Source organism: Mugil cephalus, chromosome 16, assembly GCF_022458985.1.
Source record: "Mugil cephalus isolate CIBA_MC_2020 chromosome 16, CIBA_Mcephalus_1.1, whole genome shotgun sequence".
Taxonomy (NCBI): Eukaryota; Metazoa; Chordata; class Actinopteri; order Mugiliformes; family Mugilidae; genus Mugil; species Mugil cephalus.
This window is the reverse complement of record NC_061785.1, coordinates 17,246,953-17,263,132: the sequence shown is the minus strand read 5'-3', so window position 1 is coordinate 17,263,132 and position 16,180 is coordinate 17,246,953. Positions and strand designations below refer to the sequence as shown.

Genomic DNA, 16,180 nt, shown 5'->3' with positions numbered 1-16,180 from the left:
CTTTTTCTGCGCTCCCATTGGCTGTTGCCTCGGCAGCAAGGGGTCTGTGGCTGTGAAGTCCAGCAGAGGGCGCTGTTGGTTCACGTTTCACTGCAGGAACCAAGGAAGAGGAAGAACACTAACAAACAAACTGTGCGGTACTGTGGGTGAGCTGTTTACAGTGAGTTAGTATGTCAACACACAACACTGAAGAGGAAAATCTTAGTATTTTTCCATTGTTTTTTTTTCTCCAATCTGATTTTCTGAAATTTCGATCATCATTAAAAACATACCATACAGCATCACTATCGTTATCAGTAGCATGGGTAAGTTGACAGTGTGATCAAAGGGTCACATTTCCTGGGTGCCATTAGCCTGGGGGGTATTTTATTCCCATTCAGTAATAATTTACATAAACCTTCTTTCTATTAACTACTTCTTTTGTATGTGTGTAAAATTGCATTTACGAGTTTCAAATTAGTATTTTTAAGTCACGTCATTCGCATATTACTTACCCGAAGCTGAATCTATTTTGTGTAGCCAAATGTAGCGCTTTGTTACATTTATTATGTTATTTTAGGAACATGATGTATTTTCTGCTCTTCAGTTTAGCAGACTAATGCTGCAGTTGGGCAGCCACATTAAAATCCACAGAGAAAAATGTCTTTCTGTCTGCGGTTAACCTCTGTTTAGAAAGACACATCTTGGCATAAAGTGTCCTGTGGTTAAGATTTTGTTGTGCTGAACGGTTAAATGCAGCTTCTTAATATGAAGAAAAGGAAAGCTCCGATTTTTCAGCTTTGCCAGAAGATTAAGTAATTGCTCTGAAATTAAAGACTTATGGGTTAAGAATCCCAAAATGACATTCCCTGGGGAGCCTAAATTAAATGGGGTGCTAACAGGATGAAATAAAGTCAACAAACAACCATGTATTCAGACTTTTTCATGTTTTATTGAGAAAAAGAGACTACAATCGTCAACACAGTGTCAAGGTACTTTGAAGAAAGCACGTTGCAAGTACTCGGCATGATGAGTTTCCTTACGTCAGTGGGTCTATGCAGATCAATAAACTGTCTCATTAGTCAGTTCCTCGTCATCCTCATTCAATAAAGCAAATACATGGAAAAGAAAATCGCTTTCCTCACAAAATAGTTAATACTTACAAACAATGAGCCGCTTTATTCACATACAATTCAAATGTCTACCAGTAAAGTACATTTCATTTTGCATATACTGTGTATTGTGCACAGAATCGCCACATAACAATGAAACAATGAGGAGTGAAACTACTCCCACCATGGAAAGGTCCTTTAACCCATTTAAAACAGCAGTGAAATCTAAATCAGGGTGGGGTCAGACTGAGCACACGGGCACTCAAAGGGGCACCTACACAGAATGGACTTCCGTATACATAGTTATTTAAATATTTAATACAAACTAACGGTATATAAATAGCCTTCTCATTTCAAACAGAGACATACGTTTTCACCCTCACTCAAAAGACACACCCGTTACCCAACAACATCACTCTTCCTTCATTCTCACTGCCTCCATTTACCACAATGCTTCTTAAAAGGACAGAAATAATTATAATAAAAATGGAACTTTTTTTTTTTTTTTTTTTGGCAAGTCAGGAAGATAGCCTGTGTGCTGGTCTGTTGCATCGGTATCACGTCACAATCATGTACTCTCATCATTCTCATTCAATCAAGACACAAAAAATCCTGAACACACTGACTGAGCAGCTTCAAATCTTAAAGGGGCAGTTCACTCCAAAAGTGAAAATGCAGACGTTGTCTCCTCATAATTTTTTTCCCCCATTTGTTAGAAGTCATATCTCTTAAAGTATGGTGGGAAATTTGGGGTTTTAGTTCATTCTCATTTTGACTTTGACATTTTTCAATCAAATCTAACTTTTTTTCATACTATTTCTATTCACCTAACATATTTACATTCAGTTATTACATGAATTCTGTATTAACACTACATACTATAGTGACTATATAAAATTGTCCACGTATCCAGTCCAGTATTATCTGTGTTTACAACTAACCGTCACGGCCAGGTGTTCGGACCATATTCAGTTTCCTCATAAACCGAATGTTTCCTCTGGCCAACGTGAAGCCACACTGGGACTTTTATTACTTCAGAATAAAAGCAGAAGAAAAACACATGGCTTTATTGCTGTACAATAAATACCTTGGTGTGTAAAGGGTAAATGAAACTTATTTGTCGATTTGATTCCGAGATAAGGCCTACACTTTCATTTTGGGGTGAATTAAACGTAGCTCTTCTCCTTCATATTCATACCGGGCGATAGTTTCCTTTTAGTGTCTTGTGTAAATCACAGACTTATGCCATGAAACAACAGAGTGCTAGCATGCAGGCTGGTGTGATGTCAGGTTGGGGGAGATGTTCAGTGTGTCGCAGGGGTTCGACCCCCTTGAAGGCATAACAGCGGTGAAACGCTCCTTTAGATGTGTTTTAGATCGCCGGTGCCGATCTGTCATTGGTGACTGTCGGCCTCAGCTTCACCGTGGCAAACGGATTCCCTCCTCTGCAGAGAGAAAAATGTTGTGAATGGTCTCAAAGCTGGCGCGAACGCGTCAGATTCACCGTTCTCCACCTTTAAACTCCTCGCACAGCTCAGTGGAAATCTGTGAGTTTTTGTTAGTTGTGTTAGGTCACTCACCCTAGAAAAGGAGCCTTTGCAGTCCCATTGAGTAAAGAAACCTGTTGTCAAAAAACACAGAAGAAAAGACCCTTGAAGACTGGGGAAAGGTTCAACATTCAAACACACACGCAGTCACCACAAACGGCCCCCAGCTGCGAGGGAACTCCGAGCCGCCGAGCTGGTTCGGTAAGATTATTCATCAACAGTTCCTCCATCTTTCCTGATCAGCGCAGCGGAGCTTTGGCATGTAGTTGTGTTTCCAACACAGACCTCAATGAGTCAGGAATCTGGACAATCTAGAAAGGCTGGCGCGAGAAACACACTCTTTCTCTTCTCACCCCAAGACGATGATAATCTTATCACCACCAGGGAGTCAAGTGAGCATGGGGACAATAAAGATAAGGAATACCTGAGCTGTGTGCCCTGAGGGCGTCCTATAGTCAAATATAAGCTTGGAAAATTATGTAAAACAGTATTTAGCGAGCTAATAAATATGGCATGGGAGTTTCGTTACGTTTTCGAACTTATGTTTAGTCTATATCTATTTTACAAAACATCTATGCATGGAATTAATTAATTTTTATTGCGAAAAAAAACATCGCCCTATTTGTCCACTAGGGAGCACGCAGCATCAGACGTCAACAAACGTGGTGAACAGTTGAGCATGAGAAATTAGTTCCTTCGTCACCAGTCTTGCTCGTGCACTGTGCTCAACAAACTCGTTTGAGATTAAATGATCCACATATCGTTGGCAAACAACATTACAACTTGTGTTGATTTTACTGACTGTATATCATTTTAAATATTACTTGTATTTGAACAGTTTTATGGCCAGAAATGTGTCAATGCAAAAAGAGTTTTAAACAAAAAACAGCTTAGGTTTTGGACTGACTGTTGGGGAAAAGATCTGACCATTAAATACGTTGTGATAAGGGCTTCATGATAAATTACAGATTGCGATTGCTTAAAAAGTGAAAATGGATGCATAGTGACAGTGATCAATAATCTCAGTATTTCCTGCATGAACTAGTTAGTCATGGTAAATAGATAGATAGATAGATAGATAGATAGATAGATAGATAGATAGATATCAGATGAAATGTGTTTAACTTCAAAGTAAGGATTGAAGATGTCTAACATGACTCATTATAAGTGATTTATTGCTAATTAATAGTATAATTATTGAATAATTTATAATAATCCCATAAATAATTAGATGAGAATAACAGACTGGTTCATGTCACATGGTAGAGATCAGCTGTGTTCCCTCATTTGCATATAGAATGTTGAGATGTTCCGTGAAGACTTTATGACGTCATTAGAATCTTTGGTCACAGACACACAGCTACCCCCAGAGAGTCACAGACCAGCCGTAACATCACTTTGTTTACAGCTTTCAGGTGTTCAGAAGGACCTCGGATCCAGCCACGAACACTAACCTCAGAGTTTAGCTTCTGTTTTTCAGGTTTTCAAGGATATAATCACTTCTGCTTTTGTTTTCAGGTGTTCCAGGTAATTAACCTCTTTTCTTTTTCAGGTTTTCCAGGTAATTAACCTCTTTGCTTTTTAGGTTTTACACTTATTCTTTGTGACTAATTCACCCGTGCACCATCAAATTAAGAGGTAAGTGGCAGCACTTTACACCTGCAATAAATTCATGTGTCAGTATTTGTCCAATTGTGTATCCTTTAGTTGTGCTCTGTGTTTGTTTTTATTTGTAATATTTCAGTCAAGTGAACGCAGCACAACAGTTTCTATTTCTGAGCGTTTGTCTGTAAAATGCATACGACTGTATCCACATGTGTCACTGATGATGGGCTCCTCTCTGTTTCTACCATTTTCCAGTCATGTCACGAAGAAGTCTCCGCCTGCAAGAAGCAGGGTATTACACTGAAGACGGAACTCCAACCGTCTCCTACAAGGAGAAATTAAACCGGTAAGATGATGTTTATGTGCACATGCTGTGTCATTTCCACACCACAGTCTACACCAACACTTTGGTCTTTTCTAACTTCTGTTGTGTTTCTCAGGGTATTTAACAGGAGGAGGACGTACCATGATCCCTACAATGAAAACATTGTAAAGGACAATCATTGTAGAGGACATGTGGACACTAACAGTCACACAGCTGAGTGTTTGGATGTTGGGGCTCAGGTCTCCCGGCCGCGTGTCCCTCATACCTGGAGTCATCAACCAGCAACAAATGGGACACAGGAGGTCAGGAGACCCAGAGGTAAGGGCTCTTCATAAGAGAAAGAAGAGATTCACATGTATTTGTATTTCCTAACATGTTCTAAACATCCTGCTTGTGTCTCTCTGTAGTTCCATTAATGTCCATTTTTACCTCAAAGAGAATCTGTTTCGTCCTCACGTTTCTACGGGTTCTTGGTAGGTGACTTTACTCGTCCTGCTACTAACAATCATCTCTAATGCATGAGTACAATTGAGGACAGATGGTTTTATATTATTCCATTAGTCCAGGTCTTTGAAATGTTCATTGTTAGTAAAAGTCTCATTTGTCTCTTCCTCAGGATTAATATTCACATGTATAAAATTAAGAGAGGTCCACCAGGAGTTGCTGTCCCTCAGACAGCAGATGGACATGTTGGTTCCTCTGGCAGACACGATGCCAAACTTTGCATTAGAATCTCAAGGTAGGTGATCGTCACAGTTTTCACCTGAGCCTTTATGATTCATTCTGTTTGAATGTAGGAGCTGGTTGACAGGTTGATTTCTAACTTCTCTCTTGTTTGTGTGAGTAGGTGCCAGAGTGATTCAACATTTATCCTCACAGACATATTGGCCTGGAGAAGACCCAGGCTTAGTATGTAGATGGATGTTCAAATGGTGGTGCTCACTGAAAGCCCAGAGAAGAGTGATTCAGGTAGAGATTACACAGCCACTATTACTATTACAGTGGACTGTAGTTCAACTGGAACAACCAAAGGACCAAGAACTGTGGAGACTAAAGTATGTAATCTTCTCCCCTCAGGGACATTCAGCTTTACGTCCGGGTCAATGTTGGTGATTTGCAGGTGAACAGGGACATTTATTTGTCTCCCTGTCTCATCCGGTCTCTGTCTCTCACGTGACCCTGGGCCACATTCTCAAAAGCCAGTCCCCTGATGGAAACATTAAAAGTGCACCAAGGGAGTTTTCTATATATGTAAGTCACATCTTGTCCGTTGTTATCCTGAAGATATCTGACTATTATTGATTCTGCCGTACACAATGAGCTGTTGATCTTCTCTGTCTCTTAACCTTCAGGGAGCGAGGACCAAAGATGAGGCAGGCACCTATCTGGGAACAGTGGTCTATGATCTGGACGGAGCTATGTTTCAGACCTTTAGTCTTTCTGTACGTATGACATCAGTGATATCAGTGATACATCTTTGTTAAAATATGTTTTTCATTCTGCCATTGGAATGACTGGAAACGGCTTTAATTGAACTAAATGCATCATGGAAGTGGAGCTGCTATTGGTCCATGCAGATACCAGGTGCATCACGATATCAGCCACATCTCTGAAGTCTTCTTCTCTTATTCTCCAGAATCCAGACAACGGTGTTTTCAGATATATGAAGCTACAGACTGAGACCAACTGGGGAAACATAGACTACACCTGCCTCTACAGCTTCAGGGTTCATGGAAAACTCCCTCCCTAACTGCACCTCCACTCAAAGGACAGCGTCTCCATTGTTAAACCTGGGCCTTTCCCTCCATGTATTTGAGTGTAAATGATTGATAGGGATGAAACATGGACAGTTGTCTATTCCCGGTGCATCTTATTTCTGTCTGTCTACAGGGCCGGCCTCAAGCAGATGGCTCCCCCCATATGAGCCGGGTTCTGCTCAAGGTTTCTTCCTGTTTAAAGGGAGTTTTTCCTTGCCACAGTCGCCTTAGTGCTTGCTCTGGGGGGTTCAGGCTCTTTAAAGTGTTTTCAGACAGTTAAGATGCATTTTAGGCAATATAGACTGAACTGAATGGAACTTAATTTTACAAAATTTAATTTAACTTATCTCAACTAAAATGAGGTAACCTAGAAAAAAATAGCTGATCTTAACATAATTAAATGATTTTAAATGAAATGGATTGAACTTAAATGTGCTTAACTGAATCACATTAGAAACAAGGCCCAGGATGTATCCTTTATCTAAAATAACATTAATTTTACTAATTTACTTGACTCAATAAAAATGTATATAAAACTAGAACTGCTTCCTCTCCTTTCTTTACTAATGGGTGTATCCATACATCTTGCAAAACCACATACCAGTCTTGTGCCAATCCAGTGAGTTTCTCTACAGTGAAATGATTTGAAAATATTATCGGTTCATGTTCATCATCACATGTTCAGGACACAACGTTTAGTTTCACATCACATATCCATATGTCCTTGGTAAACAACGTTTACTGACTATAAAGCACTAGAATTTGGACAGCTTTATGGCCAGAAATACGTCAAAATTAGGGTTTGTTATGCTTTCAAATCTCAAATGAAATGTCAATGTACGTGGCAGAAATTCACATCCAGTAACTATAATACTATCCTACTAAGTCAAGGCTCAAATATTTGGTCAACACTGAGCTAAAAGCATGATCTGATGTAGTTAGCTCTGATTCAACCTATAAAAAACACAGTGTTATAGATATGCATGCCAATAAATAAACTGGGGTTTAGCAATAATTTCAGTTAATTTTCAGTCTTTTAGATTACCAGTAATTAACATGTTTTATTTTAACAGATACGCTAGCCCTGCTAAATGCTAACAACCTGTCTACCTTGGATCTACAATCATGGTAGCTTAAGAGGATTAGGTATTTGGCCAATCAAACAATCACTGTAGCGTCTAGGTCTGCGGACTGTTAAATGCCAGTCTACCACAGGACACAAAAGCCTTTTTACTGTAACGGACATGAGATATGAATGCCCGTGAGACTAAACTCAGGGATCTAAAACCCCCAGGGAAATGGTGACACACCGCCTCCCTCCAGTCACAATGACAAACTTCCAAGAACCTCATACATTTAGTAGTTGGACAAAAGATTAAAGAGGAAAGGACATTTGTCCAAGCTGGGGCTGGTTTCTTCAAAAAGGTTGTGAAGTTGTGAGAATGGGGGAGGGGGGTATATTATGAGGGTACATCCCTAACTGTAGTTTATTTCACGGAGGAGCCCTGAGGCAGCAGTTATAGAGGACGGTACAGACAGTACATTACAGTACAGTACAGTACAGGCAGAGCAGCTTGGGAGGTGATGATGGAGAAATAAGTGTGCCTGGGCTTGTCTGCTGCCTGGTCAGACACTACTTCATTCTTAGTCAGCTGACACAGTGGAGCCACTAAATGGGATTGTCTTTATCCCTCCCTCTGTAACTCTCTCCTGGCAAAACCTGGCTGGGGACATTGTTCAAATGTCTTTTTTATATATATATATATTGGGAGAAACTCAACAGTTTTGCCCTTTTCTACCTGTTAAAAGTCAGTATTGGTTAAAACAGCAAAGCCGCTCCCATAGAATGCAAACACAACACGTCTAACAGCTCAGACACGCTTTAGGGAAATAGACATCTGGATTAATAATGTGTCTTTCCGTGAGTTGGCTGAAGGAATTGAGGTGTGTTTCTTGGCTGTGCGCTGCCATAAGGGTGTGGCTGCAGTGACTATTCACCGAGTTGTTGATAAGGCATGATTCGTCAGACTGCATTATGAGTTGTAGGTGTGGAGCCAGGGACGACTCGGCTGGGTCACATGTCCTATCAGGAAACAATAATGGCCTTTTCTGAGTACATCGCTGCTATCCAGCACAGCTACGCTCCTCTCTGGCTCATCGCTGAGCCAATATAATGCAGCAACCAGAAAGTAAGTGGCCTGTCCTGTGATGTATTGACCTACTGAAAGGACCACCATGAAACATCCCTCGGACGTTAAATAGTCTCCGGGTGATGAATCCTATTGTCTCTTTACTTTTGCCCTAAGCTGTTCAGGGTGACATTTGTGACCCTCCAGGACACTGGTCACGTGTTATAGGTAAAAATGAACGCTTGGGTTTAACCACAGCTACACAGAAGATGGAATAAAAAAAAATCGTATTATTGAACTGGCACGGATCGCTTAAAAACCATGTTCACCGGTTAGACACGCTTCATATCAACAAAACCACGAGGTTAATGTATTTTTCAAATGAAAGGAAAACAAACCATGAGCCCATTTAATAAACATGACGTTTTGATTTAGTGCATGCTGAGTCGAGTCCTGGTACTGACTGTGTTTTTTGGTGAGGGCTCTGAGGAGATCACGGTGCTTTGTGGGGTCTCGTCAATGTAGTCCGCCGGCGGCAGCAGCACCGGCGCGTCCACCTCCTCTGGCTCCTGCTGCTTGGGCAGGCTGGCCATACTCACACTGCGCACGGGCGTGCTCAGATTGCTGTTAAAGACACACACAATATGAGGCTTCGGCTGTCAAACCGCAGCCGCGGCAGCTCACTCCTGGGGCGCGGCAACGTTTTCTTACCTGTTGGATGTCACTGGCTCGGTGTAAGGTCGGCAGTAGGACGAGGGAAACCAGCCCCGCCTAAAAACAGAGGCACACATACCATATTACATAACAGTTTTACGTAATTTAGATAACTTGCTGATATTTGCAAATTATGATTGTTATTAAAACCTTCTCCTGGGTTTCTACGCAAAGAGTGCAAGCTAACCGGCCTACCCAACTGCAATTATGCAAATATATACAAATATATAACAAATAAAGGATTAACCAGCAGAACATTAAAAAACAAATCATTTAATTACCTAGATAACTAAAGAAATACATCATTTTGTGGGTATCATCTCTATGTCAGAGTCAGTTCTTCCTCTTCAACTGATAAATTCCCCATGGTGCATACCAGAGACTAAAAGTGGTTTAAATAGTAAATACAGTATCACACACATAATACACTACGTGACAGAAAGAATTTGTTCACGTCTGGGGAGGAAGGTGGCTCATCACAGACCAATGCACCGGATTTGTTGCTAAGGAACAGAATGTTCTGAGATTTATCCCAACGTGTCCTCCGCTTGGAAAAAGACAAAAAAAAAAAGAAAGAAATGCAGCTGACTGCATTAAAACCACTTCAAATCGAAAGGCCACTTAATGACACGCGCAGGCAGCGAGCAGATAAGCCATGTTTGCTTGTGGGAAGGAAAAAAAAAACGTTTGACACCAACTGAAAGCACTTTCTGATCCTGCATCACGGCTCCAAATTGATCTGGCGGGGAGTTAAAGATGACTGTAATTACGCGGCTCAAAAGCTACTCTACAGGTTCACGCTGCTGCAGCTAATACAGACGCAACGTGTTGACAGTAAACATCTCCTAACCTACCGCTCTGTGCAAACCGGACATATAATGATGATGTTCGTTTTTCACAGAAACGGGAAAGTATTTCAATTAGCGCTTGAGACGTTAAGTCACAGCTGCTGCATAAAGGCGTTGTGACATATTTATTTCACTCACTCATCATGAGGTGTCACATAAAATCAAGAGTTTGTTCGCAACTGTGAATTTTAGATGCCTGTTGTTTGTGGGGATCTTGCTGTGTGTGCTGGTGTTGTTAGGCAGCACAGGAGTGGGACAGAGAAAGGGAGAGATCGAGTTTTATGAGTGTCATGCTGAACATACCTGACATGCCCCGTATTTCTAGGTATGAAGCATTAGCACGGCAAAGCATTAAAAGACACAAAGCAGAAACTCGTACTGACGCCTGAGCTATGTGAGCGACACTAGTGCGTCAATGCGGCTTTCATTGTTAGAATGAAAGTACTTTTCCCTTGTGGATCTGCCTTAGGTTGTACCGAGACCTCATTTATACCCGGTATTTGAGGGAGAGATCTCTCAGAAAAAAAACTTACATTATTGCATGTTTGCTTTAATTTTGTTTAAGTCAGGGGTCTGCAATGTTTTTCAGGCCCAGGATCCCCAAACTGATAGGGAGGTAAAGTAGGGAACCCCTACATATTGTATGAGTTCTAGAATAAACTCGGCCCAGTGCTATTTATTATTTATTACATTATTATTATCAGCATTAAGCTATTCGAATAATACAGGTTCAAATATTAAACTTTTTTATGTGCAACAGTAGGGTGGCGGTAACATCTTCTGCCTCCATTTATCCCTTTACCAAAATATGATGGATTCATGTTAATGTGTATTTAAAGAAATGTGTGGGGGAAAATTTTAAAAAATACATAAAAATGTCTTATCAATCAAAGATTTTGGGACCCCCCCCTGCAGTACCTATGCGGACCCTCTAGGGGGCACGGACCCCCTGTTGAAAACATATGTCTTAGGTAATCCCTGAAAACCCTGAATATCTTATCCAGCTCCAATAATGCTTGTGTAATTCAACACTTTATTTGTTGTTTGTTGCATTTTTTTCGAACAAATCTCAGTTGAAGTTCCCTGTTGGTTTCCAAGCGTTTGGAAAAGGGCAGGGTCTTTCAAAGAAATACCAGATGATCCACTTGTCTGCTACAGTTTAACTTAATTAAATCACATCATCAAAACACATGATGAGGTGAGAGGCTGCCACAGAGGAAACATAACAAACCGCAGTCTGAGGAGCTTTGAAAGGAGGTAAACAGCTAGCAACATTGTTGTCGCGTCCCTGATTTATTCTTTCTGTCATTGTAAGGAAGATGCACACTCTTAGCAAAGGCAACTAGACAAGTGGCTTCTTACCGACTAGTAGGGTGTATAGGTTTTTATTTCAGATCTGTGGGTGGTTCCCAGTTGAAGCTCACAAGACAAAGGCTTGTTAACGACCCAATAGTCACCCGATTAGCTTGGGAGTTAACAGACCTATTGTTCTCTAATGATCAGTTACTGGTCAGAAATCCGAGGAATCAAGTTGTCTTGGGGAGAAGAGTTTCTGGCTGTTAACCCATTAAAACCAAACGGATCGCCGGCAATTACCGTAACTCATAGAAGTTTACGCTATTGGCAAAATTCAAAGTGTGGCTGAACACTGGGAGGTTGTGCTTTTGTCTGGAAGACCTTCGTGACATCTGAGCTTTGTTGTTTTTTTACCAACCAAACAACTCTCTCTTCCCTGGTCCTGCCAACAGCAGCGGTGCGTCATTACTGTAATGGCAGCTTTTTTGTTTCCAGAAAGTGGAACTTCCCAGTGTTCAGACGCACTTTGAATTCTGTCAATTACGGTAATTCAAATACCTTTTTTTATGTTTAGGTCAAAACTAAACCGGTTAGTTAAACTAGTTTCCAGGTCGTTAGAAACTACCACATGAAAACTGAACTCACTGTCGTGTCCTCTCTAATTCTCCGTACAGCCAGCCGTCCTTCTCTTCCTGGATGAGCAGAACGATGATGTCGCCATCATCAAAGCTGAGGAGTGTTTCGTTGTTGCCGGCCGTGTGGGGAAAAATCGTCCTAACCTTGGTCTTCCTGCCCACATTGAGACCAGATGACTGGGATGTCGATCTAGACAAGCTGCACTCCCCAATGCTACCTTGGTCTGGAGGGGGAAGATTTCACATAGAAATTAAGTCATGCCATTTATATCCCAAAATGTAAAAAAGAGGAATGGTTTGACGTTTCGAAAAAAACAAATTAGACTTAACCGACATGCACATTATATGACAGGCAGCCGGTCATAAAGTACATTTCAATGTTGGGGTGAGAAACCCAGGTCAATACATTTCTGTGCCAGAATTGTATTGACCTGGGTTTCTTACCCTGACATTGAAATATACTTGACCCAGGTCAATACAATTCTGGCACAGAAATGTATTGACCTGGGTTTCTTACCCCACCATTGCATTCGGGGGCTGACCATTATTTGTTCCTGTTGATCCTGTTCACATTTGAGAAAATACTGCACAGTATTTCTTGAGCAGCCTTCTTTACCTGAGTTGCGGTCTGAGGAGGTAATCGGAGACATGGGTATTGGGTTAAACATGGTGGCCAGCGGACTGATCTGAGCCTTCAGCGGTGGTGCAGGAGGAGGCACCATAGAGTCCATGTTGTTCTGAAGAGATGACAACGAACATGTTTGACAGTGAGCGTTGGAAATTGTCAAATATTAACAAGTATTTTGGTTGAATAACCTCACATGGACAAAGTCCTTATTAGCCCAGTCATTTTAAACACTCGCTCATGCGATAACAGCTTATTGCCTTCCAGTGCTTTAACGCAGGGTAACAACAGCACACCCAGGAATTTGATTGGCTTAAAGCCAGTTAATGATGTCCTACTACTTTACATGGCAGCTGAGCCTCCATCTGATGCCACAGATAGCAGCAACTTAGCAAGATAACCTACATGCAACAAGACAAGATAAAATACCACCTTCTCCACAAGCTTTGTTCTAGTTCTGTACTATTTATTCACGGTTTTTATCTGAAGCGAGACACAGTATGTGATAAATAATGGTATTTCAATTTCAATAAGACTTTGAACTGGTTAGATAAAGTAAGGTAGCTGGAAAGAATGTAAATTGCAATGTACACACGGGTCATACTGAAGCCACTTTTTCTCGTTTTGTTCACACAAACCGAAGAAAGCAATCTCACCCTGTTGCGGCGGTCAACCAGTGGTGATTGATCTGGAGTGGTGGACAGCCTCTCTATCATGGTCGTCACCGAGTCCGGCACGTTGCCGATGTCGCCGCACTTTTCCTGCCAGCTGGGGAGCCTCAGAGCCAACATATCTTTGGCCTGGAAAACGGCAGCGCATTAGAGAGAGCAGGTGTTAAATAATCCGTAACGCTAGGCTAGGATCTGGGAGTTTAGGATCTCCGTCTCCGTGACTGCTTACTTTTTCGTGGAAGCTGACGATCTGATAGGAGAACATGCAGTGTTTGTCTGCCAGGAAACAGAAGCGTCTCTTTTCTTCCAGTAAGGCCTCTTTGCAGCCATCGGCGATGAACTTCTGCATGTCCACCTGGCGTGACGAGATGGTCTCCATGTACTGCAGACAGGGTCACAGGACAGGATGAAGAACGACGACAATGACACGGGCGGTCACATTGTATTATATGCACTGAACAGTGACTACAGACGCAATAAGAGCAATAGGACTGGAGTAGTGAGAACGGATAAACAAAGCTTTAAAAAATGGTCCACTTTCATTTTCTCTCTCTAAAAATAAAAATCATTAGAAGACAGAAACACAACAGGAAGCTGCTGTTTTCAAAGTAAGAGCACGTATGAGGACGGTACTTTGTTTATGTCACGAGCACCCAAATATATGAGTATATGAGATCTGTGGTTTCCCCTAGCCCAGACTAAATTGTCTTTGGGATCTTGCTCTGACGTGATTTTTGACACAAAGCAAAGCTCGTCATCTGCAGAGAAGTCTGCACGCATATCAGAGTAATGTTACCTAGTAGCTAACTATTCCCTGATTATATGTAGTTATTTTTAGTTTTTACCTGAGATATGTGAGTTTTTCTATGTGAGTTTTTCTATATATGTGGTTTCATTTTTTGGCTTTGGAAAACAGAAGATTAAAAAGCGAGTGTTTTTAAAAGTTTTGTTGATCCATTTTCGACCCCTATGTAACCACTTGTTTTTTTAATATCATTTTCCCGAGCAGAAAATTCAATGACCAAAACATACACGGACCTGCTTTCAATATATGGACTCATTAAAAGATCATTTCATCTTGACTTTTTATTTGAATCTTTTATGTTGTTTTGAAAAGTAAAAATAAAATCTCATTACTAAAGCTAACCCGGTGGCCACAGGTTATTGTTTGTGTTCCCGTCAGACAAATCAAGGCACTAATGAGCTATGTAATCAAAGTCTGTCCACTTAGAAACAAGTTTATTTGGGTCTCCCGCTGCTGCTGATCAATCGTAGCTCAGTAGGAAGCCAAATCAGTGTGCTGAGAGACACAACCTCCCCACAGAGACTGATTGTGCTTGTTATACTGTGCAGATGGGCGATTGGACCTGACATGAGACATATCAAACTCTTTAAAATGACTTCCCTCTATGCCTTTATTGTAAACACGCTCCCCGTGTCTCTCCCATTTTCCCCACGTTGTCATGGCGATAGTAATGCAGCCTGTCTCTAAGGGCTCTGCTAAAGACCCTGCTCTGCTGTCTGGTCTCATTTTCTCTGTCTGACGCTGAATCGAGGCTCTTCATTTCCCATTCCCACTGCAAACCATGGCCCAGACGACAGCAGACAGGCAGGACCGAGCTCATCACTGGCAGCTTACTCATGCTCTACACGCGATTAGCAGAAAACTGGGCAGTTAGTCTCGCCTCCTTTGCAGTCCCGTGGTGTCGCTTTTGTGAGATATTGAAAATTCTGAAGAAGGAGGGCCCACAGTTTCAGCTCGGCTTGAGAAACAGAATCAAGTTTTCAAGCTCCACCCAGATAAAAACAGCTTATTGTAAGGGTGTCTTTTAAAACACGCCATTCGAGCGGAACGATGAAAGGAAGGCCGAGAAAACTCGCACATGCTTCTTGGGGACAACGCTTTTACAACCTGCAATCACTCCCTGACTGTTCAGTTTAAAGGCTTACACGGCATCCATTAAAGCGAGGCCGTGAAAACAGTCAATAAATAATAAAAGAAAACAGACGGGAGTTATTGCTAAGGCTTTGCAGGCTTTGCTGAGCGGTCCTTCATCACACCAAATTGATTTACAAAGCAAATTTGAGATGTTAAGACTGCCTCGTTGCTAGAGGACGGCAGGATGTAAACACCCAATAATGTGCAACGTTTGGAAGAATACACTTCCACCCATGTGCTGAGACCTGCTCAGGCTCCCGTGTTTGCGTAATATTGTTCTCTCAGCAGGGACACAGCTGTGCTTTCAACGTGATTTCTGTGATTAGCTTTAACGAGGCTGCATTGTTGTCAATCCATATCCCCTGTGATGTTTTGGCAGAATGGACATTATTGCAGCATTGATCACTGAAATACCACACAATAAATGAAGCTCTTTTTTCTTTTTCTTTTTTAAATTGACTTAATTTGAATACTTTTTACGGCTCCTTAATAAATGTACACATCAAGCTAAGGAACCACTGTTTCCTGACTAACAGAGGAAGAAAAGTTAAGTGTGAGGAAGGCTAGCATCAGCTTTAGCTCCTTCCACACATTCAAAGTTCATTTAAAAGAACAACACGCATAATTAACCCCCCCACTACTCACTTAATGTTTGCAGCGACTGATTATAAGTAATTAAATGGTCTCGAACCTGACATTTTATATGATCATTGTATAAAATCTATTCCCAAAAAGCTTGCTTTTTTATATTCAACGTAACATTAGTTCAAAATATGTGTGGTTTATAGTGCGTTCCATTTCCAAGTCGGATTGTCTACTCAGAAAGTCGTAGAATCACCACTACCCCCAAGTTGAGTTACCAAGATGGCCTCCCCTGGGTGTCAACAGCAATTGTAAGCTACTGTAATCTTCCGTTTATTAGCACTTCTGATTAGTTTGTTGCATTAAATTGACATACCTGTGCTGAAATGCTGTGATAATGTATTTTAAGTTTTTCA

At 41.3% G+C, this 16,180-nt stretch overlaps 1 protein-coding gene and 1 long non-coding RNA gene across 6 annotated transcripts in view; one reads left to right on the top strand and one right to left on the bottom strand.

Moving 5' to 3' along the window:
• Window positions 1-911: 911 nt before the first annotated feature.
• The window catches only part of baiap2l1a (BAR/IMD domain containing adaptor protein 2 like 1a), a 29,170-nt gene continuing 13,901 nt past the window's right edge, over window positions 912-16,180 (bottom strand). Inside the window, exons 7-14 of one of the 2 annotated variants that reach the window (XM_047609802.1) lie at window positions 13,473-13,625; window positions 13,229-13,372; window positions 12,564-12,684; window positions 11,958-12,171; window positions 9,166-9,225; window positions 8,919-9,078; window positions 2,672-2,712; window positions 912-2,536 (exon numbers count right to left, since the gene is read on the bottom strand). In XM_047609802.1, the coding sequence (XP_047465758.1) occupies window positions 2,464-2,536; window positions 2,672-2,712; window positions 8,919-9,078; window positions 9,166-9,225; window positions 11,958-12,171; window positions 12,564-12,684; window positions 13,229-13,372; window positions 13,473-13,625 (966 nt within the window). In that variant the 3' untranslated portion in view covers window positions 912-2,463. The remainder of the gene's footprint in view (window positions 2,537-2,671; window positions 2,713-8,918; window positions 9,079-9,165; window positions 9,226-11,957; window positions 12,172-12,563; window positions 12,685-13,228; window positions 13,373-13,472; window positions 13,626-16,180) is intronic. The other variant, XM_047609804.1, reaches the window with a different exon arrangement.
• On the top strand, window positions 2,673-8,912 carry LOC125022857. 4 transcript variants are annotated; one of them, XR_007114493.1, is made up of 8 exons: window positions 2,673-4,276; window positions 4,499-4,589; window positions 4,684-4,886; window positions 4,976-5,041; window positions 5,185-5,307; window positions 5,416-5,819; window positions 5,921-6,010; window positions 6,205-8,912. It is a non-coding gene; the product is annotated as an uncharacterized LOC125022857 (long non-coding RNA). The 4 variants fall into 4 exon arrangements; XR_007114491.1 differs by having other exon boundaries at window positions 4,684-5,041; XR_007114492.1 differs by having other exon boundaries at window positions 4,684-5,307; window positions 5,416-5,537; window positions 5,646-5,819.